Below are 21,864 nucleotides of genomic sequence, written 5' to 3' on the forward strand. Positions count from 1 at the left end.
AGTTTAGATGATCTTTGAGGACCCTCTTGAAACAAATTCCATTCCAGAAACATCCTCCCGCTAATCCAGAACTCGCTCGTTCCTCCTTTTGCAGCAGGTCAGGGCAGCTCCCCTCAGCATTCCCGGGGGAATATTTGGGGCCTGCAGCGCCAGCCGCTCCCACACGGCGGCAGCACTGAGACACACGGGGGGCGGACACGACCGGACTGCGCATGCGCTGTGCTGCGAGCGCCATTCCCGCCTCTGTCCGCAGGGGGGCGCCACCTGCGCGCCACCCCTCACGCTGGGCCCCGGCGGGAACCGCAGGAAACGGGAATATTTGGGGCGCTAAAGAGAGAAATACCGCACCAGGATGGGTCATAAGTAAACCGCAAGGCTGGTTCTTAGTGCTCCTCCGACCATTCGTACGTGGAAATGCACGATTTTCCCAGTATCTGCTGGAAAAGTGGAAATACCCCTCATCTTGTGAGTGCTCTCAGTCCAGCCAGAGCACTTGAGGAATAAATAGCTGCTCCCCATGTCCCAGGAAGAGCTTTTGTAGGTGAAAGCGCTAGGAATAAGAGCTGGGCTTTGTCCCACCTCACTGTGCTTTAGATGTGATGCTTCGTTTGGAGCTAAAAGAAAAATTCAGGCTCCGTCTTGCCGCTCACCAGGGAGAGATCAACAGCTCCTAAAATCCCGCTCAGTGACAGCTAGAATAAATAAACATCGATTTTTCTCCTGGATAACATTAATCTTGGCTTGACAGTGTTACACCAGAGAGTAAACCAAGGGTAGGCACTGCAGGCTCCTGACAAATGGATCCAAACCTAAAAATGATCATTATTGGATAAACCTTGGCTGAAGGGCTGAGTTTCATCCCCAGAATCCGACATCCCGTTTCAGCTGTCCCAGAAGCGATGTGTCTGGTCTCCTGCTGCTATAATGAGGATTTAGAGCTGCTTTTCATCACCCACGAGGAGATGCCGGAGGCAAGGTGGCACCGGGATGGTGCTGGAGATGTTACAGATAATGAAAATCGAGCAGTTTGGGGGCTGAGTCCTCCCTGGGGACAGCATCCACCTGCCTAGGTCTGGAAATCTGCCCCTGTCAGAGAACTGACCTCGATTTCTTGATTAATCCAAGTTCAGCCTCACTCTTTCTTACTCAACAAACCATCTTTGCTTGGTGTGAAAAATCCAAGACATAGAAAGGAAATTAATTCAATTAAAAAGCAGGGATTGGATTTCATCCCTGCTGAGAGGCTGGTGCTTGGTCTGCACTCTGTGTGGAATATTCATCCTTGTGTTCCTGGGATAAAGCTCACCATTGTGGCAGCTGCTTTCCTACTCAACTTCCATTAGACCCTTGTGCAAGGCAGTTGGACTCACCAAGATCAGCCCATCCAGCCTGACCTTGGTACTTCCAGGGATCCAGGGGCAGCCACAGATGGCAACCTGGCTCTGGGCAACCTATGCCAGGGCCCAAGCACCCTCACAGGGAAGAATTCCTTCCCTATACCCGATGCAAACATGCCTGAAGGGAGATTTTGGCTCCTCTTTCCTCCCAGGTGCAGCTGAAGCAGGTTTTCATATCCTGTGATATCTCAGGGCAGAATTGGATGGATCAGCATGCTCAAGGTAGCCTAGAAGAGGACGTGCCATGTCCCAGTGAGAACCACGCACATTCACACAGAATCCTGGAATGGTTTGGGAACTGGTTACTTTGGAAGCAGCTCCTTAAGAGGAGACCTGCGCTGATAAATAAAAACAATTAGTTAAACAAATCAAATCAGTTTCAGAAAGTTAAATAGAAACTTGAGGATTGATTGCCTAATTCTATATACATATATAACATAGATATAATTTTAATATTATTTTATATATAAATAAACTTATAAAAATAATTGATATAGGAAATCAAGATTCGGGAATGGGGAGACAGCCCAGGATTTAGAGAAGCGTTCCAACTGCAAACTGGGATAAAGGGAAAACCCTTCAGGAACTCTCCTGCTGCAAAATTATTTTTACACTTCCTGATGATGATTATAGTCTGAATTTAAGCCCTTGAGGCTCAAATTGACTCTTCAGCCTGTGCCTGGAGTGTGCCTGCTCTGAATAAATCCTGCATTTCCCACGTGACTCTGTCACCCTGCAACCCTTCACCATCAGGCAGCAAGTGGAGAAATCCATGCCATTTTTCCATAAAAAAATGTTTAAAATAGATCAGATGAGTCAAAGCCCCCAAACACATTGTTGTCTCCATCAGGGGAACCTGTGGTGATTCATTCCAAGCCTACAAGGAGAGAGGATGAGTCCTGGGCTGAGATGACTCAAGTCCTGAAACCTGGAAGCTGGAATGATCAGAAAACTGCAGCTGGGGTGGAAAATCAGCCTTGCCTGGGTGGAAAGAGACAGGCTGGAAAGGAGATGGTGTGGGAGGTTTGGAGGCATTGAAAGAGCCAGGTGCACCTGAATACAACACACAGAATTATGGAATCCTGGAATGGGTTGGAAGGCATCCTAAAGCTGATCTTGTTCCAACCCTCTGCCATGGGCAGGGACACCTTCCACTATCCCAGGCTGCTCCAAGCCCTGCCCCGTCCCTAGAAGGGATGACATTTTGTAGGGGAGGAGGAGATGTTCTTATTTAGGGACAAATAAATACAATAACGAATACAATAACATCATGCCTTAATTTTCCACATTAATTAGTGTTGTATTAAATCGACAACAGACGCCGTTGAAGTGATTTCCAATCAACCTGGGTCAATTAAAATGAACATTCTTGGTTGCAAGTTCATCCACATGAAGCTTCACGGGAAAACCACCCCCTCCTAATCCAATTTATGACTGTCCCCATCCAGCAAAAAATTGTCCCAGAACCACTTGAAGTCCCACCCTTCAGTTAATGGCAGCTTGAGTCAAGATACTCACAGGTCCTTGAGTTTAAGTCCTCAAGCCCCATCAGTCTTGCCAAAACCAGGAAGTTTTTCATGTTCCATCCTTTAACATGACTGGATGATTTTAAGTTTTACACCTTCCCTACATGAACAGTTGCCAAAGGGTCTCTGAAGCACCTGAAAATAAAATGAGCCTTCCCCAGAAGCCTTGGGACCTATCCCGAGGTTTCTCTCTTGGGTTTTAGGAATGGGATCCCCACGGCACATCGCAATGGATGCCTGCAGAGCCGGAGCAATGCCACTCGTGTACACAATGGTGCCAGGAGGAGTGAAACAAAATCAAAGGGGTTTGTTGAAGACTTGAGTTTGAAAGACTTTTTAAATTCTTCTCTATTTCTATATTACTTTTTAATTATACATAATTATACTTGTATTATATATCTTTTATTTATTATATATAGGAGGGGAAAAAAACTATTAATTTGAAGTAATGGACATAATTAGGAAAATTACTCTTTGATCTTTGCAATTATCAATTTTATTTTGCACTACACATTCCCTAGAGGAGATCCTAGAACCTGGAATTGTTTGGATTGGAAAGGACCTTAAAGACCATCCAGTCCCAGCCCCTGCCATGGGCATGGACACCTTTTACTAAACCAGGGTGCTCCAAGCTCTGGCCAACCCAGCCTTGGATGCCTCCAGGGTATAACTTTATCTGCTAAAATTCTCTTCCTCATTTCTCAATCAGGGTTTTACAAATTAAAGAAAAAATTAAGAATTAATAAATAAAATAAATGAAGAGCCAATTGCTGCTTGAGTTGCCCACTCTGACCAAACAGATACGTGTATTTCTGGTTGAGAAATGAGTATTGTCACTTCCCGCCCTCTCACTTCCCTCTTGCCCCCCACCGCACCAGCTGTTCGCTAGTCCCTGCAAAACAGGGTCAATTCCTCTTCTCCCCTCACCGCCCTCCCAAGCAGCTTTTACTTCCCCATTCCAGCTGAGTCAGAGGCTCATTGCAGGGAGTCATCCGACCATCTGCTTTTCTCCTACTTCATCTTGGTGGTCACCACAACCTCCACAGCTCTGTCCAGCTGGTCCTGCTGTCTGGGGCAATTATTCCTCATGGGAAAGATTCACTGTTTCCCTTTTTTGAAGTTTTTTTCTGGCTCCCATTTGCCCATTTGGGACCAAAAATGTTCATTTTGAAAAACCATTTTGTATCATGTGCTTCAAAATGGGTTTAGGAAACTCACCTGCAGTCATCTACACCAACCAGAGAATCCTGGAATGGCTTGGACTGGGGAAGGACCTTAAAGCTCATCCAGTTCCACGCAGGAGGTCCAGGAGCTGTGGATGAGCCCTGGCAGATCCAATCCTGCCCAGGGCTGAGCCCCCTCCATCCTCCTGCCTGCTGTCAGCTCTGCCTCTCTCGCACCTCCTCATCTGGCGCTCGATACCGGCCCCGCAGCCAAGCCTGGCTGACAGCGGGAGATGGATGGGGCTGAGCCGGCTCCGCAGGGCACGGACACGTGTGGGGGATGAGGGGGGATCCTGGGGAGGTGGTTCCTCCCTGCTTCACATCAGTCCTAGCCCTGGTCCCAAATGCTGGAGCTGCCTGGGCTGCCCCCTTGGCTGCCGCAAGTGCCTGGGGACACAGGGTCCCCTCTGTGTTACGATGGACACGGGAAGGATTCAAGTGCCGAACCCAAGGCAGGACAGAAGGCTGAGTCCCAGCTGGAAGAAAATATCCAGCTCTGTGCAGAGCAGGGAGGGAGTTCAGGCCAATGCCACCATCACTGGGACACCAACAGGTACAGAAAGCCACCGGCATCCCCACAAGGACATCCCCTGGTCCTCCAGACCCTCTCCCAGAGCCTCAGCATCCCTCATCCCTCTGGAATGCACTCCATGCTGGGCTATGACAGTGTCCATGACCCCAGTGGAGTTTGGAGGGAAGTAGGGGGGCTCTGGAGTAACCCCCCTGCTTTTCCCCTATAATGTCCCATCCTGGTGTCTGTCACATCCCACAAAGAGCCCCCAGCCCCGCGGCACCCACTTGTCCCCATCCATCTCCCGCTGTCACTGCAATGAGGGGCACGGGGGGTCCCAGGCACCAGGGCAGAGACTGGACCCACCTTGCGGGGGCTTATGTGGAGGGGGCAGCTCGTTCCTCCCTCCAGAGCTGCAGAGACTCTGCCGGAGCAGCGGATCTTTGCCAATGCCTCAACACCTCACCGTGGTTTTCAATATCAGGTGGTGACGGCCACGTACACAGAGGGGCTTTGCCTGGGGGAGCCCTCGCCTCCCCCGCTCAGATCTGTGATATGAAGGGATGAGGAGACCCCAAGAAAGATATCCCCGCGCAGCCTGGGGCATCCCAAGGTCTGTTTGGGGAGTGGTGGTGGTCCCAGCGGTGCCACTGCGCGCCTCCCGTCCATCATCACCATGTCAAGGTATGAAGGCAGGCTGGGGAAGGGGGCCGTGCTCCAGGCCCCAAGGACCACCTCGGCTCCAGCCCCCGCCTCTCCATCCCTGAGCTGGGGCATAAAACCCCCGGCAGGCTGCAGGCACACTGCGGATCCGGCGCTGCACTGGGAAGGGGCTTTGGCAGGGTCCCACTGCCACCATGCCGGGGAACGGAGCCATGGACACCTCCTGCCCTCCCTCCACACCCATGGCAGGTAAAATCCACCCGGGACAACACTCCCTGCACCCAGTGGCAGGGTCCTGGGGCGTTTTGGGGTGTGAGATAAATGGTGGGGAAAAAAACACACTCTGGTGGGGGACAAGACACCCTGATCCTGCCACTATCTCCATGGAGGGAGGGTGTGATGGGGTGACCCTGCTTCCCTGATCAACACCCCTTCAACCCTCCGCAGCCTTCCTGCGAGGCCCGGGTGAGGGGTCTCCGTGCACCCCCAGCCTCGAGTGGGCTGGTGAGGGGCTGGGGGCCAGCGGTAAGAACCGGCACGTGTGCCACGCCGCGGCACGGCTGGAGATGGGCAGCCTCTGGGAGGAGTTCAACCGCCTGGGCACTGAGATGATCGTCACCAAGGCAGGCAGGTGGGAACTGGAGCAGCCTGGAGGGCTGCAAAGGTGGGAGGGCACCCCTTTCCCACCCCCCTCTCTGTGCAGGAGGATGTTCCCCACCTTTCAGGTGAAGCTCTCGGGGTTGGATCCGTTGGCCGACTACGTGCTGCTCATGGATTTCATCCCGCTGGATGACAAGAGATACAGGTGGGAATGGGGCAAAAGGGGCAGGGAACCAGACCTGGGGGGTGCTGAGCCCCTCCCTGCCCTGCAGATACGCCTTCCACAGCTCATCCTGGCTGGCGGCGGGCCGGGCTGAGCCGGCGGCTCCTGGCCGTGTCCACTTCCACCCTGACTCCCCGGCCAAGGGAGCCCAGTGGATGCGGCAGATCGTGTCCTTTGACAAGCTCAAGCTGACCAACAACCTTCTGGACGACAACGGCCACGTGAGGACCCCGCTGTGGGGTGGGTGATGGGGGGGACACAATGTATCCCTGCCCAGGGGGATCCTGCCACCTCCTCTTTCCCACCCCTAGATCATCCTCAACTCCATGCACCGCTACCAGCCCCGCTTCCACGTCGTCTTCGTGGACCCACGGCGTGACAGCGAGCGCTTCGCCCACCAGAACTTCAAGTCCTTCAGCTTCCCCGAGACCCAGTTCATGGCAGTGACAGCCTACCAGAACCACCGGGTGAGCACCAGCCAGAAGGAAATTGGGGCACCCTCCCAGGAGCTCCCTGACCCCGCTCCCCTCCGCAGATCACCCAGCTGAAGATCGCCAGCAACCCCTTTGCCAAGGGATTTCGGGACGGCGACCCCGAGCCATGGTAAGGCACCCCTGGACATCATCCCACAGCATGGTGAGGATGTCGAGGCACCCCCCTGAGCCCCCACCCCATGTCTCTTGCAGGTGTGGGGTGCCGGCAGGGTCCCTGCTGGGTGCGATGCCCCGTGCCCGGGCTGCCCCGCTGCCCCCCCGCCCCGAGAAGCAGGAGAAAGGTAGGGGGGCTGGCAGGGGGGCTGAGCCCCTGCTGTTGCCTCTCCCCCCTGCAGGGGCTCCACGCAGCCATGGGGCTCTGGCTGCTGTCCCCCAACAACCAGCAGCACCCCCCAGTTTCCCCGAGCTCCCTGCACCCACCACCTTCCAGCCCCTCACCTGCCCCCCTGGTGTCTATGTGGGAGCCAAACCCCGCACCCTGCCCTACCCCCTGCCCACCTTCCCTCCACTCAGCACCTACGGCCCCACCGCAGCCCCCACCTTTGGTTACAGCCAGCAGTGACAGGGGGCACCCCCAAGCCCCCCCTGCACCTCCTACCCAAGCAATGGCAACAAAGGGGGGAGCCACAGGGACGGCTTTATTCACCAAGGAGGCTCCAGGGGGCCAGTGGGGGGGAATTTGGGGTGCAGCCGATGTTCCAAGCCCCTGGAATCCCCGTGGCGTGGCTATTCCCAGGTGTCCGGGGCGAAGGCGAAGGGGCACAGCTTGTACCCGGCACCCACGTAGAACTTATTCTGGAACTCCACCCTGGCGAGGAGAGAGGGTTGAGGAGTGCTCTGGGGGGTCCATCACCCCCCAGACCCTACCAGCACCCCGTCAGCTTTGGGCGCTCACCAATGCAGGCGCAGGGCATGGAGGAAGGCAGAGAGCCCCTCCATCACCAGCAGGATAGCCACGGTCAGCACGGCGAAGGCGGCAAAGACGGGCACCAGCACCACGCCACCCACGTAGCTCAGCCCCACAAAGCCGTTCCGCATCACCATGGTCCACAGGACCTCCGAGAGCTCTGGGAACAGCAGGGACCAGAGCAGGAGGAGGGGAGTGAGGGGAGTGAGGGTCTGCCTGACTCTGAGTGGGACAAGGGGGGACCAAGGGGACTCACGGGCGTGTGCCAGGCTGAGCGCCCAGAGCCGCAGGTAGGACGCCGTGTTGGAGACACAGCCCAGGCAGTACTCAATGGTGTGGATTGCCTGGTGCATGAAGATTTCGGCGAAGTCCAAATGCTGCAGGGAGAGAGGGGACAAGGGACATCAGTGGGGGCACAGACACCCTCATCCCACCACCAAAGCCTGCCTGGATGCTCCTCACCTTGGCATCAGGGCTGTGCCCCCCGCTCTCCACGTCCTCCTTGGTGGCATTGACGGAGTTCCCAGCCTCCTGCCCCTCCAGCAGCGGCTCCTGTTCCCCCATGGCCAGCGACTGCACCGGGACAGCACCGGCGGTGAGACCTCCCTGTGATCCCCACGGACCCCCCCATGGCCCTTGGCCTTACCATCCTCGGGGCACGCCGCCGGCACCACTGGTACAGTGGCGTCCCCAGGAGCAGGACAGGCACTGACGCCAGCGCCAGCAGCACCAGCACCATCTGCACTGGCACCTGTGGCACAAGGACAGCATTTTGGGGTCTACTCCCTCTGAGAACAGCCCCACTCCTGACACCATTCTCCCAGCCGGGGTGGGGAGCAGGTGCCCGCTGGGGTGGTGGGGTGGTACCTGCCCCGGGTAGAGTGGGAGATTCTCGGCATTGGAGGTGAAGAGGAACATGTCAATGAAGTGGATGAGGATGCTGGGGGCCACCAGGGAGTCAGCAGCACTGAACTTGATCCACTTGTAGAAGATGAGGAAGACCAGGTAGCCAAAAAGAGCCAGGAGGAAAATAATTTCTGGGAGGAACTCCAGGACCAGCCGGTGATGCTGCTTGAAGTGCCTGGGAGGAAGGGCATCAGCCATGCTCAGCCTGTCCCTCCTCACCCTCGCACCTCCTCAGCACCCACCAAGGCGCAGGGGTACAAGACCCCAGTTGCCACCCCATCGTATCCAGGTGAGTCCAATTCTGGTCCCCTTGGCATGACCAGAGCCCGTGGGTGCAGCCCAAGGACTCACACGTGGTTGAAGACCCCCAGCACAACACCGAAGCCCATGTGCACGATGCCCAGCACCACTGACATCTTCATCTTGAAGGAGTTGAGGAAGTTGAGGTGGTTGGTGGCCAAGCTCCAGATCTGTCACAAGCAAGGTGGGTGAGACTCTGCACCACCACAAAGAGGGTCCCACCTCGTTGTCATCTCCATGGGACACTCACTGGGTCGATCCCAAATGGATATGGCCCTCGGAAGACACCGGTGACATTGGGGTCCAGGGTGAGCGAGGGGTGGGAGGCGAGATACTCAGAGCTGGGGACAGAGCAAGGGGTGTCAGTGCAAGCGGGAAGATGGGGACCCGGGCAGGGGGCACAGGGCTGGGACCCCACCTCCAGGAGGAGTGGTTGGCCATGGTGGCCACGCTCCAGGCAGAGGGGAAGATGGCAGTGGCTTTGCTGAAGCACTCGTTGTAGATGAAGCCGGTGTAGATGGAGAAGGCGCCCATGAGCAAGATGAGGTAGCGCCCCTCAAAGAATGTCAGCCAGATCTAGGCGGGAAAACACGGCTCCCATGTCCCACACCCCCTCCCCTGCCCCACACCATTCCCTTCCCACAGCACCACCCTGACCCATAATGTCCCTGTCCCGAGCCACCAGCCCCATGCTGTATCATCCAACCCCATCCCACATCCCCAACCATGTCCCAGACCTCCAACCTCACTTCACACCCCCAACCCCATCCCGTATCTCCAACTGCATCCCACCCCTCCATTCTGCCCCCACCTCGTTGGTGCCCTGCCGCAGACGGGGGCTGTCCTCATACAGCACCATCCAGAGTGCGAAGAGGAACATGAGCAGCCCGTGCCCCACGTCCCCAAACATGATGGCGAAGATGAAGGGGAAGGTGATGATGGCGTAGGGTGCTGTGGGACACAGGGACTGCGTTACACAAGGTGTCCCCTCTCCGCTCTGGGCCTCAGGGGGTGCCAGGGGGCCTTACCGGGGTTCACCTCCTGGTAACTGGCCACCCCATAGGCGTCCACAATGCTCTGGAAGCCGGCAGTGAACTTGTTGGTGCGGATGAGGGTGGGGGGGCTCTCCAAGGTGGGGACGCGCTGCACAAAGCACTCCACGCTGGAGCCGCTCTGGTACTGCAGGAACAGCACCCAGAACCTGATCCTGGCACCCCCGGCACCCCCCTGCCCTGCACACAGAGCCTGCCCCAGCATCCACCCCACAACACCCCCCTTCCTGGCACCAGCCCCCAGCACCCCTTGCCCAGCACCTGGAGCCTGTTCCTGGTACCCACCCCACAACCCCCCAGCCTGGCACATGCCCCACCATGATTAGGGGACATAGGGACACCAAGAGACCTCTGGCATGAGGACATGAGGATGCTGAGCAACCCCACAAAAAGGACAAGGAAACACAGAAGAACCCCTGGCACAAGGACGTGGGGACACTGAGAAACCCTTGACATGAAGATGTGAGACACCAAGAAACCCAGGCACAAGGACACGGGAACAACAATCCCTGGTGCAAGGACACGGGGACACCAACCATGCCCAGGATGAGGACGCCGAGCCACTCACAGATGCCTGGCGCAGAGCATCCTGCACTTGGGTGAGGTCCTGCACTGGGCACCAAACCTCTGCAATGAGGCACTTCTGGGTGACATCGAAGCTGCACTGGTTGAGGACGAGGTAGATGGCCTTCATCTTCTGCACCTGCACGCGCCAGGTGGGCAGCGCCTGCGCCACTTTGTCCAGCACCTCCGCCAGGTACTTCTCCGTTTCCTCCAGCGTCTGTGGGCACCTGTGTCAGGGATGCCAATCCAAGCATGGCCCCCACATCCCCTCATGGCACCCAGCTCACCACACTGAGCTCCTGGATCTGGCCATGCAGCCTGGTAATGGTGTCTGTCCTGCTGGTCTCGCTCTCCGGGTACAGATACACCTGGCAGTGGAAGCTGGGGCAGAGGAACATCGCTGTGTCAGGGTGTGTCAGGGCTCCCCAGCCCGGCCCCGCAGCAGGGTCCAGAGCGGGTGTTTCTAAATAAACCACCCTTGGGCGATGCATGGCCACTCACCAGTCCGAGATCTTGCGAATCTTCTGCCCAATCTGCTCACCCCAGTAGGAGATAAGGAAGATGACCCAGGTGATGCTCTCGCCCTGGGGACAGTCTGTGTCACTCTGGTGTCCCAGCCCTCACAGTCATGCAAGCCCCCCAGCGGGTGCTGCCTCACCGTGGCCGGGTCCTCCATGGGCTCGGGCATCTCCACGAAGGAGGCCACCAGGTACCCGCGGCAGGCGCGCCACAGCAGCCGCTCGAAGGCGGTCACTCGCCACGGGTGGATGACGCCGGCCACGAAGCTGCAGAGGCACGACAGGAGTGTTGGGATAGGCAAACCGCTCCATGACTGCACCACTGCCCCACAGGTTACCTCCCGAGCCTTATCCCGCAGCTTCCCAGCTGCCCCACGGCCACACCGCTGCCCCAGGGCCCCTCTCCACCCCCGCCCCACACCCTTCCCCCTCTCACTTGATCTTGCGCTCGAGGTGCTGGTGCAGGGAGGGGTCGAGGATGGGCTCACGCTCCGAGAGCGCCCGTGGCCGCGGCGGGGAGCCCGGGGGGGCCTGCGGCGATGCGGAGCAGAGGGATGAGCCTGGGGGAAACCGGGGCACCGAGCAGCACCCCCAGGTCGGCGGGGACCCCCGGACCCACCGGCAGGCTGGTGAAGCGCTGTCCCTCGCGCAGCACGTGTAGGTACTGGCGCACGTCCCGCAGGCGGCCGCGCAGGGACGCGCGGCTCCGGGTGACCTCCCGCAGCTCCTGCGCCAGCTGCTCCGACTGCTCCTGCACCCGCAGCGCTTCCCGTGCCACCGGCGCCCGCGGGCTCTCGGGACACGGCCCCGGCATCCGCCCCGCGGCCCGCAGCTCCTGCTGCAGGAAGGCTGGAGGAGGGGACACGGTCGGACTGAGGGGCCGAACCGGGCGTTCCCCTGAGAAGCGCCCCCAAAGTCAGCCCGCGGCCCCCCGGCACTCACTGAAGGTTTTCTCCATCTCCTCGCAGCGCCGCACCTCGCCCACGAAGCGCCGCTGGAAGGGGCTCACTTTGGGGTTCAGCTGCGGGGGTACAGTCAAGGCATGGCCCCACACTGCATTGGGAGGGGTTCAGCATCCCGGGGAAACGGGCAGCCCAGGCACCAAACCCAGCCTGACCAACTTCCCTGTTCCCACGGCACCCTAAAACAACCCGACCAGACCAAACCCCCTGTACGCAGAGCACTCTAAATCACACACCCCAAACCCAGCGCACCCAGGCCCACCCAGCCGGACCCCCTGCACCCCAGACACCCCAAAACGCCCCCCAGGCCCTACTTACATCTCTGAACTCCAGCAGCCCGCGCTCCCCCAGCTCGCTGATGCAGCTGTAGGCAGAAGCCGACTGGAGGAAGAGCTGGGCCAGGCAAACCTCCTCGCTACGGAACAGGGACCCCATGGCCCCCCGGAGACCCCCGGTCCGGCCCGGGGTGCGGAGCCGTCAGGGCACACGCCTGGGGACGGGATAGAATGGAATAGGAGGGAACGAGGGTGGGATGAGAATGGGAAACTGAGGGGAAGGGGGGTGAGGGCTGGAAAGGGGGACAACAGGGCAGAGGTCGCCCCGGTGTCTCGGCGGCTGCGGCGACGGAACCGGGTTGTGCCCGTGGGGAACCGGCCCGCTCAGTCACACGCGGCTGTGCCCAGCACCGGGCCGGCAAAGTACTTTGGAAACCCCCCCTTTCCCCTCCACCCCCCGCCCCATTCAGCTGCCTCTGAGTCAGGGCCAGTGCATTCCCCGCCCCGGGACCGCCCCGGGCCGGACCCTCTCCGGACCCACCCGCCCGTGCTGTCCCCCCCGCCGCGGAGCTCGGCCGGGATCCAGCACTTCCTCTTCCCCAGGAAGAGCCCGGCCCCGGGGAGGGACCGGCCGGCCCGGCCCCGCCGCCCCCCGGAACCCCGTTTCCCCCGGAACCCCGTTTCCCGGGACATCCCACACCCCGCAGGGAGCGGCCCCTCGGAGACGGGAGCCCCGCAGCATCCCCCGAGGAGGATGGAAACGGGAAACCGCCCGCCACTATCGGCAGGACCCTCACACCGGTGTGAAACCGGGCTGTCAGCGAGTAGTAACTCAAAACAGTCCCCATTTGTGCAGGAGCCGGGGTGCTTTGCTGGGACCAGGTTGCCATCACTGGAGAGAAGAGGTTTGGGGTGCTACTACCCAATCTGCATAAAACAAAGGGTGTGAACTATCACTGCCTGCATCCTACAATGGTCGTTCTCGTCACACTCATGGCCCTCCCTTGCACAACTCGCTCAGCTCTAATGCTTCCCCTCCGGCACCGCCGGCTGAACTGCGCCGCCAGGAGAGGCAGCCGAGAAGGGATCATGGAGCATCAAGGACCCCCGAAGCGCTCCCAGACTCATCTCTGAGGCCCCTCACCAGAGGACTGAAACCTGGGCATTCCCCCTGAGCCTGATCGCATTTTAACCCATCAGACTTTGTGTTTTGTGGGCTTCTTCCCCCACATCTGACAGATCAAGACCATCACTTCGACCAAGGGACAACTAAATTGCAACAATCAAGTCACAAGATCCGCCAGGGGTGATTTGTTTTTACCCTTATCTTTTCGTTCTTTTTTTCTCTTTTCCATTATAAATTTCTTTAAAGTAACACTTTATGCTTTCATGTTGCTATATTACTGTAATAATAATGACCAAACAGCTACATACCTGCTTTCCACTGCAACCCAACTGTTCTGAAATAAACCCCCCACATACATTCTTACAAACGCCAATCATTAAAAATCCTTTCACTCTAACCTGCCCCTGTGTTACTCTCACCTTCGAGGGACAGGTCATTACTGGTAGCACCAGGATCTCCCTGCTGGGATCATCAGGACCCCCCCACAGGTACCACTGGGAGACTGCAGATTTGCCAGGCACCCCACACTGGTACCCACACACCAGCACCACTGGGACACCCATACCAATCCCACTAGAGGCTCCCCCACTGGCAGCATCAGGATCCTCTGCTGGAATCCCAAGCATCACAGGGACCCTCACATCAATACCACTGTGAACCCCCCTTGCCAGGATCACCAGGCCCCCCCATCCTGGCTGCCCTCAGAAGCTGGAAATGACCCTCCCAGATTCCTAAATTCCTCTAGCACTGCCCCTCCATCCTTACCTGGCCCCCTCCTCCTCCCACACCCTTCCCCACAAAACCCCCCCTACCCCAACACTGCTGCCAGCACCCCCAGGACCCGCCTCCCCAAAACACAGCCACACACCCAGGGGTGGGTCCCCCCAAGGGCCCAAGGTCTGACCCCAGCACTGGAAAGGAAAAGACACAGAGTTACGGGAAGGGGCTGGCACCCACAGTGCCAACAGAGGGGGTGAACCCCCAAATGCTTTATTTGGGGGGCAGGTGGGGGCCGTCACCGGTACAGGTAATCGGCCTGGATATTGGCCGCGATCTCGGCCTCCCACTTGTCGCCGTTGTTGAGCAGCTTCTCTTTGTTGTAGAGCAGTTCCTCATGCGTCTCCGTCGAGAACTCGAAGTTGGGGCCCTGCCAGGGTGGGATGGGGTCACCCTTGGGGTCACCGTGACGGGGAGTCCCCGCAGTCCCCGCAGGTCCCACTCACCTCCACGATGGCGTCCACAGGACAGGCCTCCTGGCAGAACCCGCAGTAGATGCACTTGGTCATGTCGATGTCGTAGCGGGTGGTGCGGCGGCTGCCGTCGGCGCGGGGTTCGGCCTCGATGGTGATGGCCTGGCACGGGAACACCGTCACAGCCAGAGCCCCAGGCGAGGAGGAGGAGGAGGAGGAAGGGGAGGAAGGCTCACCTGTGCTGGGCACACGGCCTCACAGAGCTTGCAGGCGATGCAGCGCTCCTCCCCGGACGGGTACCGGCGCAGTGCGTGCTCCCCGCGGAACCGCGGGCTCAGCGGGCCCTTCTCAAACGGGTAATTGATGGTGGCCGGCTCACGGAAAAGGTAGCTCAGGGTCATGGCCAGGCCTGCGAGGGAGAAGGTGGGGTTAGGACATATTTGGGAAGGGGGAATCACCCCACAAATAAGGAGGGTGAGCGAGGTCTCACCTCGGATGAGCTCGGTCCAGAGCAGGGTCTGGGCGGCGCGGTCAGTGATGGATCGCATATCCATGGCCGGCTCCTGGACGTTGACGTACTCTGTGGGAAGAGGGGAGCTGTGCCCACCCTGCAGAGCCCTGGGGTGGGAGCTGAGCCCCCACGGGGGGCGGCACGGCCGTACTCACTGTAACAGTCCCTGGGGGTGCTGGTGCTGAGCGGGCGCAGGGAGCCCAGTGGGGCCGGGGGGCCTGGGGAGGGACAGGAGGGTCAGCAGGGTCCAGATGGGGTTTGGGGGATTCAGGAGGTTTGGGGATTCCTGGGCAGCCTCACCTGCACGGGCAGCCCGGTACAGCAGTCGCAGCGCTGCCATGGCCGGTCCTGGGGCGCAGAGGGAATCTCAGCAACTACCAGTAAGGGACTGGGGCAGCCAGAGGCCCCCACTTCCCATGGGGGACACTGGCACCCTGATCCCCATCCCTTCACCCAAAAGAGACCCGGACCCCCGGGCACCCCTGTCCCAACACCCCACAAGGGACCCTAAGTGCTTCCCCCTCGGGACCCAGGCATCCTGTTTCCTCTGCCAACCCCTCTCAAGGCTCCCAGGCATCCTGTCCCTCCTTGCAGCCCCCTCTTAAGGCACCCAAGCGTATCCCCCAAGAGAGCCGGGAACCTTGCCCACCCCCTAAGAGGGAGCCAGCTGTTCCCCCAAAGACCCGAGCATCCTGCTCCCCCACCCCCAGGGGCACCCAGGTATCCAGTCCCCTCCCACCCCTAAGGACCCAGGGGCCCTGATGCCCCGCCCCCTCCAAGGGACCCACGTATCCTCCCATCCCAGTCCCCAATGCCCCTCCCCGCCGCCCCGCACCCACCTGAGCCCCCGGCGGGACCGGTCCCTCCTGTCACCCCCAAACCCCCGCTCAGCCTCCGCGTGTCCCTTCGGAGAGGGAGCGGGCCGAGGGTAGCGCAGTGTCCGGGCCGCCCCCTCTGTCCCAAGCGGGATTGGGCGGCCACCACACGCCACCGGGGGCGGTCACAGCCCCGGGCCCCCCTTCCCACCTCACCTGCCCCGAGCGCCCTCCGCCGTCCTGACCCCTGGCCGCCCCCGCGGGCACTGCGCATGCGCGTGCGGCGGCGCGTCGTGGGCGGGGCGAGAGGTGGTGGATGCGCTTCTCATTGGTGGGAATCCCGCAACGGGCGGCGGGGCGGGAAGAAAGGCGGGGAAGCGTCGCTGATTGGGCGGAGCGTGTCCGTGCCGCGCGGCGATTGGTGGAACGGGAGAAGAAGCGTGTCCGAAGGGAGGGCGGAAGCGGAAGCGCGTGTTCATGGCGGAGGCGCGTGGTTACGGTGCCGGCGCGGAGCCTCCCGCTCTTCCAAGGCTTCCCGAGCCTCCGGAGCTTACCGTCCGGTACTTGGACCAGCTCGGGCCACGGATGCCGGAGGGTCGCGAAGCCGGAGCGGCACAGACACTTAGATTCACTACAAAGCCCGGCTCCTCCTCTGGCGGGCTCAGCATTGGCCCCGACCCCGCAGCCCTGGCAGAATCCCTCGAGGCGGCCACCGGGGATGTTTCTCTTTCCCTATTAACCGGTCTTTATCTCAGCCCCTTGTCCAGTTCTCTCCATCCGCCCACCCGGAGGGATGCCTGTGGGATTCAGCCAGGACAGCCCACAGCCCAGCAGGAATGGGTACCCCTTAACCAGCCCCCCAAAATGGAGCAGCATGGAGCCAAGGAAACAAGGATCGTGGGGCAAAAGGAAACTTGAGATCATGGAATAGGAGAAACTGGGAACATGGGGCAAAGGACACTGGGATAATAGAGCCCGAGAAGCCAGGATCATCCCAGCTCAAGGATTTGGGATCAGGGAGTTGTGGACCTACTTGAGGCAGAGTTCGCAATGAGGGGCACAGGGGCCCCTCTGCTCTGGTGGTACCAGCAGAAATAAAACCCCAGAGAACCAGAAAAGGGGGATATGGGACTGGGGTGGGGGGAGATGTGGGGGACAGGGGTCTTTTGGGGTGAGCAGGGGTGCAGGGTGGTGAAAGGGAAGCACACAGGATGTGGAGAAACAGCTTTCATTGCAGCTGAGCACCGGGACCAGCAGCAGGAGATGCGCTGAGTGGGGAAACTCCGAGTGGGATGTGGAGACCTTCAGAGCAGGGTACAGTCACTCTTACGTGTCACCTTGGACGTGGCCCGGATGACCCCGAATTTCTGCTGGCTATACGGGGGGTAGCGCGGGGCGTTGAGGCGCTCCCAGCCCATCCCGCGCTTCAGGCACCCACGGTGGTGGGAGAACGTGTCAAAGCTGAACTTCCCGTGGTGTGTTCCCAGGCCGCTGTTCCCTGGAACACACAGCACGGGATCCTGGAGGGTAGCTGGATCTGGCCATCCTTTGGGCCAAAGAACCCAAAATTAAGGTCCCAGCTCTGTAAAAGCGGCAGCACGACTTCATCCAGCTGCTTTCCAAGCCATAGATGAGCTTCCCAGGGATGTGACCCAAAGAGGACCACGGATGTGACCTAGTGCACACCCAAGTGGATGTTTGGAGTGGGAAGATCAGGCTGGGAGGTGGAGACATTCCCAAAAACCCTCGTTGGTGGATTTTACCATTTCAATTAACGTATTTAGAACTGGAAGAGTGTTGCTGATGAGGTGATGGCAGCAGCATGATGCTCCCACCAGATGAGCTTCCCTACCAGAGGAGTACCCTCCAAAAGACATCCCATCCATGCTGGATCCAGCCCTGCTGCAAGGGGGCAAGACTGCAGGGGTGCAGAGGCACAATGTCCAAGGTTGCCCAGCACCAAGGATGAATGTTGGGAGGTGGAAGGAACAAGCCAGGAAACAAGCACAGGAAAGCCAGGCAGACTGGCAAAAAATAATTAAATCCACACATCATTTGAGAACAGGTGGGATAAAATTGCATGAGTCAGCCTGAGCTGGTCAGTCTTCCTGATAAAATGCTAATCCTGGTTGGGGTGATGTGTTGGGTTCAGTACCTTGCACATCAGCAGCCCCAGGATAAAGGGAGGTCACTGATGCCTCCTGGCCAACTGAGTGGGAAGAGAGAAAAAAAGGTGGAAAACAGGAGTGAAAAACAGAAGTTGGTAGTGGAGATCATCCCATAAAAAGGGGGTGTCTCCATCATGGAATCTTAGAATAGTTTGGGTTGGAAAGGACCTTAAAGATTATCCAGTTCCACCTCCTGCCATGGGCAGAGACACCTTCCACTAGACCAGTTTGCTTCAAGCCCTGATTCCCTATGTTTTAAGCAAAACATTTCCATGAATTCAGGGGACACAGCGCTTGGGATGGGGAATATGGTAAGAAAGAACCTCAGGGTGCTCCACAGGTGTCCAACAAAGCCCAAGAGCCCAAGGTGAAGAAAAGTGCTTCTGGAGGACAATTTCCCTATGGACTACTGAGCCCTCTGGAGCTGAGAGTTCCTCCTGAGACCCCTCCTGACCATGGGTGGGATCACACCTGGCTCCCAATGGCCAGGACTGGGGATTTTGGACCTACCAATGCCTCCGAAGGGCAGCGAAGGCAGTGTCACATGCATCAGGGTGTCGTTGCCACAGAAGCCTCCACTGCTCGTCCGCTCCAGGACCTGGTTCACCACCTGGGAGTGACACAGACAAGATGGGATGTGGGTCTCCCACCCCATTTCCCTGCTTCCAAACACAATCCATGTCCCCTAACTAGAGCTGTGTGCTGTCAGGGAAACACTTGGAACACAAACATGGCTGGGTACAGCTGCCAAGGAGCACAGGACAGGTGTGGTCCTGGCTTGGCTCTACCTTGTCATCGGAGGAGAAGGCGTACACAGCCAAGGGCCGCTCCCGGCTGTTGATGAAGTCAATGGCTTCATCCATGTTGGTGATGATGATGATGGGCAGGATGGGCCCGAAGATCTCCTCCTGCATGACGGGATCCAAGGGCTGCACATCCACCAGCACTGTGGGAGCTGCGGAGAGGAAACCCAACAGCATCAGCTGGGCACAAATGTTAGAGAAGACACCTTGGTTGTCCCCCAGGACCCACCTCCTGCACCAAAAGCCACCTGACAAAGCACCTGCTTCCTGTCATAATCTTCTCCAAACCCAAAATGTGCTCCAAGCAGGGATGAAGATGTGAGTGACCCCCAAGCCTCACCGATGTAGCGCTCTGCTTCGTCCGTCTGTCCCCCGATGGCCACGCGCCCGCTGCCCAGCAGTCTCTGCACCCGCTGGAACTGCTTGTCACTCACAATGCGGCCAAAATCCGGGGATTCTCGGGGGTTGGGGCCATAGAAATCATCAATGGCCTTACGCAGGGCCGGGAGCAGCTTCTCCTGCATCTCTATGGTGCAGAGCAGGTAGTCGGGTGCGATGCAGGTCTGCCCCGCGTTGAAGAAGCGGCCCCAGGCCACGCGCCGCGCCACGTTGGTCACATCACAGGTGTCAGACACGTAGCAGGGGTTCTTGCCCCCCAGCTCCAGTGTCACCGGGGTCAGGTGCTTGGCAGCAGCCGTCATGATGATCCGTCCCACTGGGGGACTGCCTGCAGGCAGGGAAAACATGGATTGAGGTGGGAATCCCACCAGGCATCACACGGCTCTGGGATGTGGCACTGAGTCCTGCCAGACCTCAGATACACATCCCAAATCCTCCAGCAGATCCTGGCACACATCCCCAACCCAATCCCTGCCTTCCTAGCAGGGATGTCTGGAGGGAATCCATCTTCCTTCTCACACAAAATCCAGGCAGGGCTCTGCTCTGTCCTGTGGGATGTACCAGTGAAGAAGATGTAGTCAAACTTGTTCTCCAGCAGCCTGGTGGTCTCCTGCACGCCACCCGTCACCACAGCAAAGCAGTCCTGCAAGGAAATGAGAAAGGCCCCTTCCTATCGCCATCTCCCCACCAACAGCATCCCGGGAGGGTGGGACACTGGCTGGGCATGGAGGAGGGAAGTTGGGCAGTACATGGAACCAGAGATGGTGTGTGGGGCAGGCACAGAGCTCTGTGTGTGCAGGGGTGCCCCAGCCATGCCACAGGGATGGGAAGAGTGTCCCACCTTGTCCAGGTAACCAGGCAGTGTTTCTGCCACGAGTTTTTCTGTCTTCTTGGACACCTCTGAGGGTTTGACAATGACACAGTTCCCTGGGGAAGACAGACAGGATGTTGGAGACATGGTGACAGCCAGCCCTTCTATGGACAACGTGCCCTCACCAGTGCTCAGCACTGCTGGGATCCTCTGGGCAGGGGACTGGAAGGTTGGACTCACCAGCAGCGATGGCCCCAACAAGGGGCACCAGGAAGAGGTGGATGGGGTAATTCCAGGGCGCTATGATGAGCACCACCCCGTAGGGGTCCTTGCGGATGAAGGCAGAGTCCAGCTGCATCGCCTGTGGGACACCTGCCACGTCAGGTCCCACCCTGCACCACCATCCCACCCAGCTCTGCCTCCCATCCTCTCTCTCCTCTTCCCTCTCACCAGATTCCTGTCCACCTGCTCGTCCTTCATCCAGCAGGACAGGTTGTTCAGGGTTTCATGGAGCTCGTTCTTGCACAGGAGGATCTCAGATAATTCAGCTTCAAAGGGTGCCTGCAGACATCAAGAATGCAACATGTCACCTTAGCATGTCCTGCAACTCTTATCCCAACACTCCATAGTGTTTTGCCCAGGACTGCCCAGGATTTTGGGAGCCCTTTACATCCCACACTGGATTTGAGTCCCTAAGGGTGTTGAGCACCCCCTGTGTCTGCAACACGATGTTTTTTAAATTGCTTTAATTTGCTTAAAAATAGGGAAAATTGTGCAGATCCCATTCATCCGGACAACAGGAAGAATTGGGAAGGTGTCCAAAGGGACTAGGTTGGAGAAGACGATGAGCTCTGTGTGGTATTAAGGCTCTGGCTGTGGAGCCAGGTGATCTGGGCCCAGAGGGTCACAGCCTGGGTGAGCCCCATGGGAGGGAAGGGGGTGACATCAGGTAGGAAGTTCAGAGCAGGGAGCAGGGACAAAAATCAGGGATTAACCTGGCCAGGGAAGAGGGAAACTGAGGCTGATGAGTGTGGGAATGGCTATCCATGTCAAGGGGCTCCCCACAGGCCCCTCTATCTATGGCGGAGCAGGGATGGACTCTGGAGGACAGTGACTGGGACATGCTTCACCTCAGTCTCCCAAATCCCAAGGCTACAAACCCAGGGCAGAGCACAGGCAGGGCAGGAGAACCCAATGAGAGGAGGACAAAGCACCCCCAGCTGTGCTGTGGGAGCCCCTCAGCTCCTCCAGCCACCAAGTCCTCCCATCCCTGTCCCCTCTCACCTTGCCCAAGTCAGAGGCAGTGGCCTCCAGGATCTCCTGCTTCTTGTCATCCAGGAAGCGTCCCAGGGCCTTCAGCTGGGCCATGCGGTATTCCATGGGTCGAGTCTTCCCAGAGAGCCAGGATGCCCGGAGGTGGCTCACCAGCCCTGCAAAGGGGTTCCTGCTGTGGGGACAGAGGTGTTAGAGGGATGCCAGCCCCATTCCAGCTCCTTAGAGCTCTGTGTCACCCCAGCCCAGCATCCAACTGCCACTCCAGGGAGAGGATGGAGCACTGGGACCACTCCTGCCGCCCCTCTGTCCCTCCACACTCTCACCTCGTGGCATCACCATCCACACTCCCGTTCCCACCATCACCCTCCGGGGCTCTCCTGGGCTCGCTCTCAGGGAGCTGCGGAAATACAGCTCCGGTCTCCATGCTCCCACAGGCACGGTGTGGGATGGTTGCGTGGTGGTTGTCAACCACAGCTTCCCTCTTCCCAGCTAGCAGGATGGCTGCCAGCTTCCTGCCCTGCCCCTTGGCCGCCTGCCTGACCCTTGGCCACCTGACCCTTGGCCGCCTGCCCCTTGGCCGCCTGCCCCGCCACACGTCACTGCTGGCTCCATTCCAGCTAAAACCACTTGGGAGGGGAAACACGA

At 58.7% G+C, this 21,864-nt stretch overlaps 4 protein-coding genes across 7 annotated transcripts; 1 reads left to right on the plus strand and 3 right to left on the minus strand.

The window, feature by feature from the left end:
- Window positions 1-5,514: 5,514 nt before the first annotated feature.
- TBX10 (T-box transcription factor 10) lies at window positions 5,515-7,199 on the plus strand. Its single transcript, XM_058844898.1, has 8 exons — window positions 5,515-5,569; window positions 5,768-5,951; window positions 6,024-6,125; window positions 6,193-6,364; window positions 6,455-6,610; window positions 6,679-6,746; window positions 6,830-6,918; window positions 6,973-7,199. Exons 1-8 carry the CDS (start codon window positions 5,515-5,517, stop codon window positions 7,197-7,199), a joined length of 1,053 nt encoding a protein of 350 aa, XP_058700881.1.
- Window positions 7,200-7,259: 60 nt separating this feature from the next.
- On the minus strand, window positions 7,260-12,720 carry TCIRG1 (T cell immune regulator 1, ATPase H+ transporting V0 subunit a3). Of its 2 annotated transcripts, XM_058827554.1 has the most exons (20): window positions 12,663-12,720; window positions 12,165-12,336; window positions 11,827-11,905; window positions 11,504-11,733; window positions 11,321-11,415; window positions 11,025-11,151; window positions 10,868-10,950; window positions 10,654-10,747; window positions 10,371-10,583; window positions 9,779-9,929; window positions 9,562-9,701; window positions 9,169-9,326; window positions 9,001-9,091; window positions 8,802-8,920; window positions 8,412-8,625; window positions 8,191-8,295; window positions 8,007-8,117; window positions 7,801-7,921; window positions 7,533-7,704; window positions 7,260-7,445 (listed from the first exon to the last, which is right to left on the minus strand). In XM_058827554.1, exons 2-20 carry the CDS (start codon window positions 12,279-12,281, stop codon window positions 7,364-7,366), a joined length of 2,502 nt encoding a protein of 833 aa, XP_058683537.1. In that variant the 5' UTR covers window positions 12,282-12,336; window positions 12,663-12,720; the 3' UTR covers window positions 7,260-7,363. The 2 variants fall into 2 exon arrangements, with proteins under 2 accessions (XP_058683537.1, XP_058683527.1); XM_058827544.1 differs by lacking the exon at window positions 12,663-12,720 and having other exon boundaries at window positions 12,165-12,574.
- Window positions 12,721-14,180: 1,460 nt separating this feature from the next.
- On the minus strand, window positions 14,181-16,087 carry NDUFS8 (NADH:ubiquinone oxidoreductase core subunit S8). Of its 2 annotated transcripts, none has more exons than XM_058841201.1 (7): window positions 15,980-16,087; window positions 15,249-15,296; window positions 15,104-15,166; window positions 14,928-15,017; window positions 14,674-14,846; window positions 14,471-14,599; window positions 14,181-14,394 (listed from the first exon to the last, which is right to left on the minus strand). In XM_058841201.1, exons 1-7 carry the CDS (start codon window positions 16,035-16,037, stop codon window positions 14,263-14,265), a joined length of 693 nt encoding a protein of 230 aa, XP_058697184.1. In that variant the 5' UTR covers window positions 16,038-16,087; the 3' UTR covers window positions 14,181-14,262. The 2 variants fall into 2 exon arrangements, with proteins under 2 accessions (XP_058697184.1, XP_058697175.1); XM_058841192.1 differs by having other exon boundaries at window positions 15,788-16,052.
- Window positions 16,088-16,228: 141 nt separating this feature from the next.
- On the minus strand, window positions 16,229-21,719 carry LOC131580206 (aldehyde dehydrogenase family 3 member B1-like). Of its 2 annotated transcripts, none has more exons than XM_058841163.1 (10): window positions 21,543-21,719; window positions 21,229-21,388; window positions 20,395-20,505; window positions 20,185-20,305; window positions 19,975-20,060; window positions 19,695-19,776; window positions 19,075-19,461; window positions 18,720-18,886; window positions 18,442-18,541; window positions 16,229-17,261 (listed from the first exon to the last, which is right to left on the minus strand). In XM_058841163.1, exons 1-10 carry the CDS (start codon window positions 21,641-21,643, stop codon window positions 17,068-17,070), a joined length of 1,509 nt encoding a protein of 502 aa, XP_058697146.1. In that variant the 5' UTR covers window positions 21,644-21,719; the 3' UTR covers window positions 16,229-17,067. The 2 variants fall into 2 exon arrangements, with proteins under 2 accessions (XP_058697146.1, XP_058697136.1); XM_058841153.1 differs by having other exon boundaries at window positions 21,229-21,391.
- Between the last annotated feature and the right edge of the window lie 145 nt (window positions 21,720-21,864).

The sequence above is a fragment of the Poecile atricapillus genome, chromosome 1 (genome assembly GCF_030490865.1).
Source record: "Poecile atricapillus isolate bPoeAtr1 chromosome 1, bPoeAtr1.hap1, whole genome shotgun sequence".
In the NCBI taxonomy this organism is placed as follows: Eukaryota; Metazoa; Chordata; class Aves; order Passeriformes; family Paridae; genus Poecile; species Poecile atricapillus.

What these genes read in the sequence shown, in the direction of transcription:
- TBX10 (XM_058844898.1), top strand. Translation starts at nt 5,515, where the DNA reads ATGCCGGGGAACGGAGCCATGGACACCTCCTGCCCTCCCTCCACACCC. An exon ending in ATCGTCACCAAGGCAGGCAG is followed by an intron (nt 5,952 to 6,023) that starts GTGGGAACTGGA and finishes CTCTCTGTGCAG; the next exon opens with GAGGATGTTCCCCACCTTTC. An exon ending in CAGCCTACCAGAACCACCGG is followed by an intron (nt 6,611 to 6,678) that starts GTGAGCACCAGC and finishes TCCCCTCCGCAG; the next exon opens with ATCACCCAGCTGAAGATCGC.
- TCIRG1 (XM_058827554.1), bottom strand. Translation starts at nt 12,281, where the DNA reads ATGGGGTCCCTGTTCCGTAGCGAGGAGGTTTGCCTGGCCCAGCTCTTC. An exon ending in CCATGGAGGACCCGGCCACG is followed by an intron (nt 10,951 to 11,024) that starts GTGAGGCAGCAC and finishes GACTGTCCCCAG; the next exon opens with GGCGAGAGCATCACCTGGGT. An exon ending in ATCCATTTGGGATCGACCCA is followed by an intron (nt 8,921 to 9,000) that starts GTGAGTGTCCCA and finishes TGCTTGTGACAG; the next exon opens with ATCTGGAGCTTGGCCACCAA.
- NDUFS8 (XM_058841192.1), bottom strand. Translation starts at nt 16,037, where the DNA reads ATGCGCAGTGCCCGCGGGGGCGGCCAGGGGTCAGGACGGCGGAGGGCG. An exon ending in CACCCCCAGGGACTGTTACA is followed by an intron (nt 15,018 to 15,103) that starts GTGAGTACGGCC and finishes CTCTTCCCACAG; the next exon opens with AGTACGTCAACGTCCAGGAG. An exon ending in AGGCCGTGTGCCCAGCACAG is followed by an intron (nt 14,600 to 14,673) that starts GTGAGCCTTCCT and finishes TTCCCGTGCCAG; the next exon opens with GCCATCACCATCGAGGCCGA.
- LOC131580206 (XM_058841153.1), bottom strand. Translation starts at nt 21,643, where the DNA reads ATGGAGACCGGAGCTGTATTTCCGCAGCTCCCTGAGAGCGAGCCCAGG. An exon ending in CTGCCTCTGACTTGGGCAAG is followed by an intron (nt 20,506 to 21,228) that starts GTGAGAGGGGAC and finishes TGATGTCTGCAG; the next exon opens with GCACCCTTTGAAGCTGAATT. An exon ending in AGCAGGTGGACAGGAATCTG is followed by an intron (nt 20,306 to 20,394) that starts GTGAGAGGGAAG and finishes GGTGTCCCACAG; the next exon opens with GCGATGCAGCTGGACTCTGC.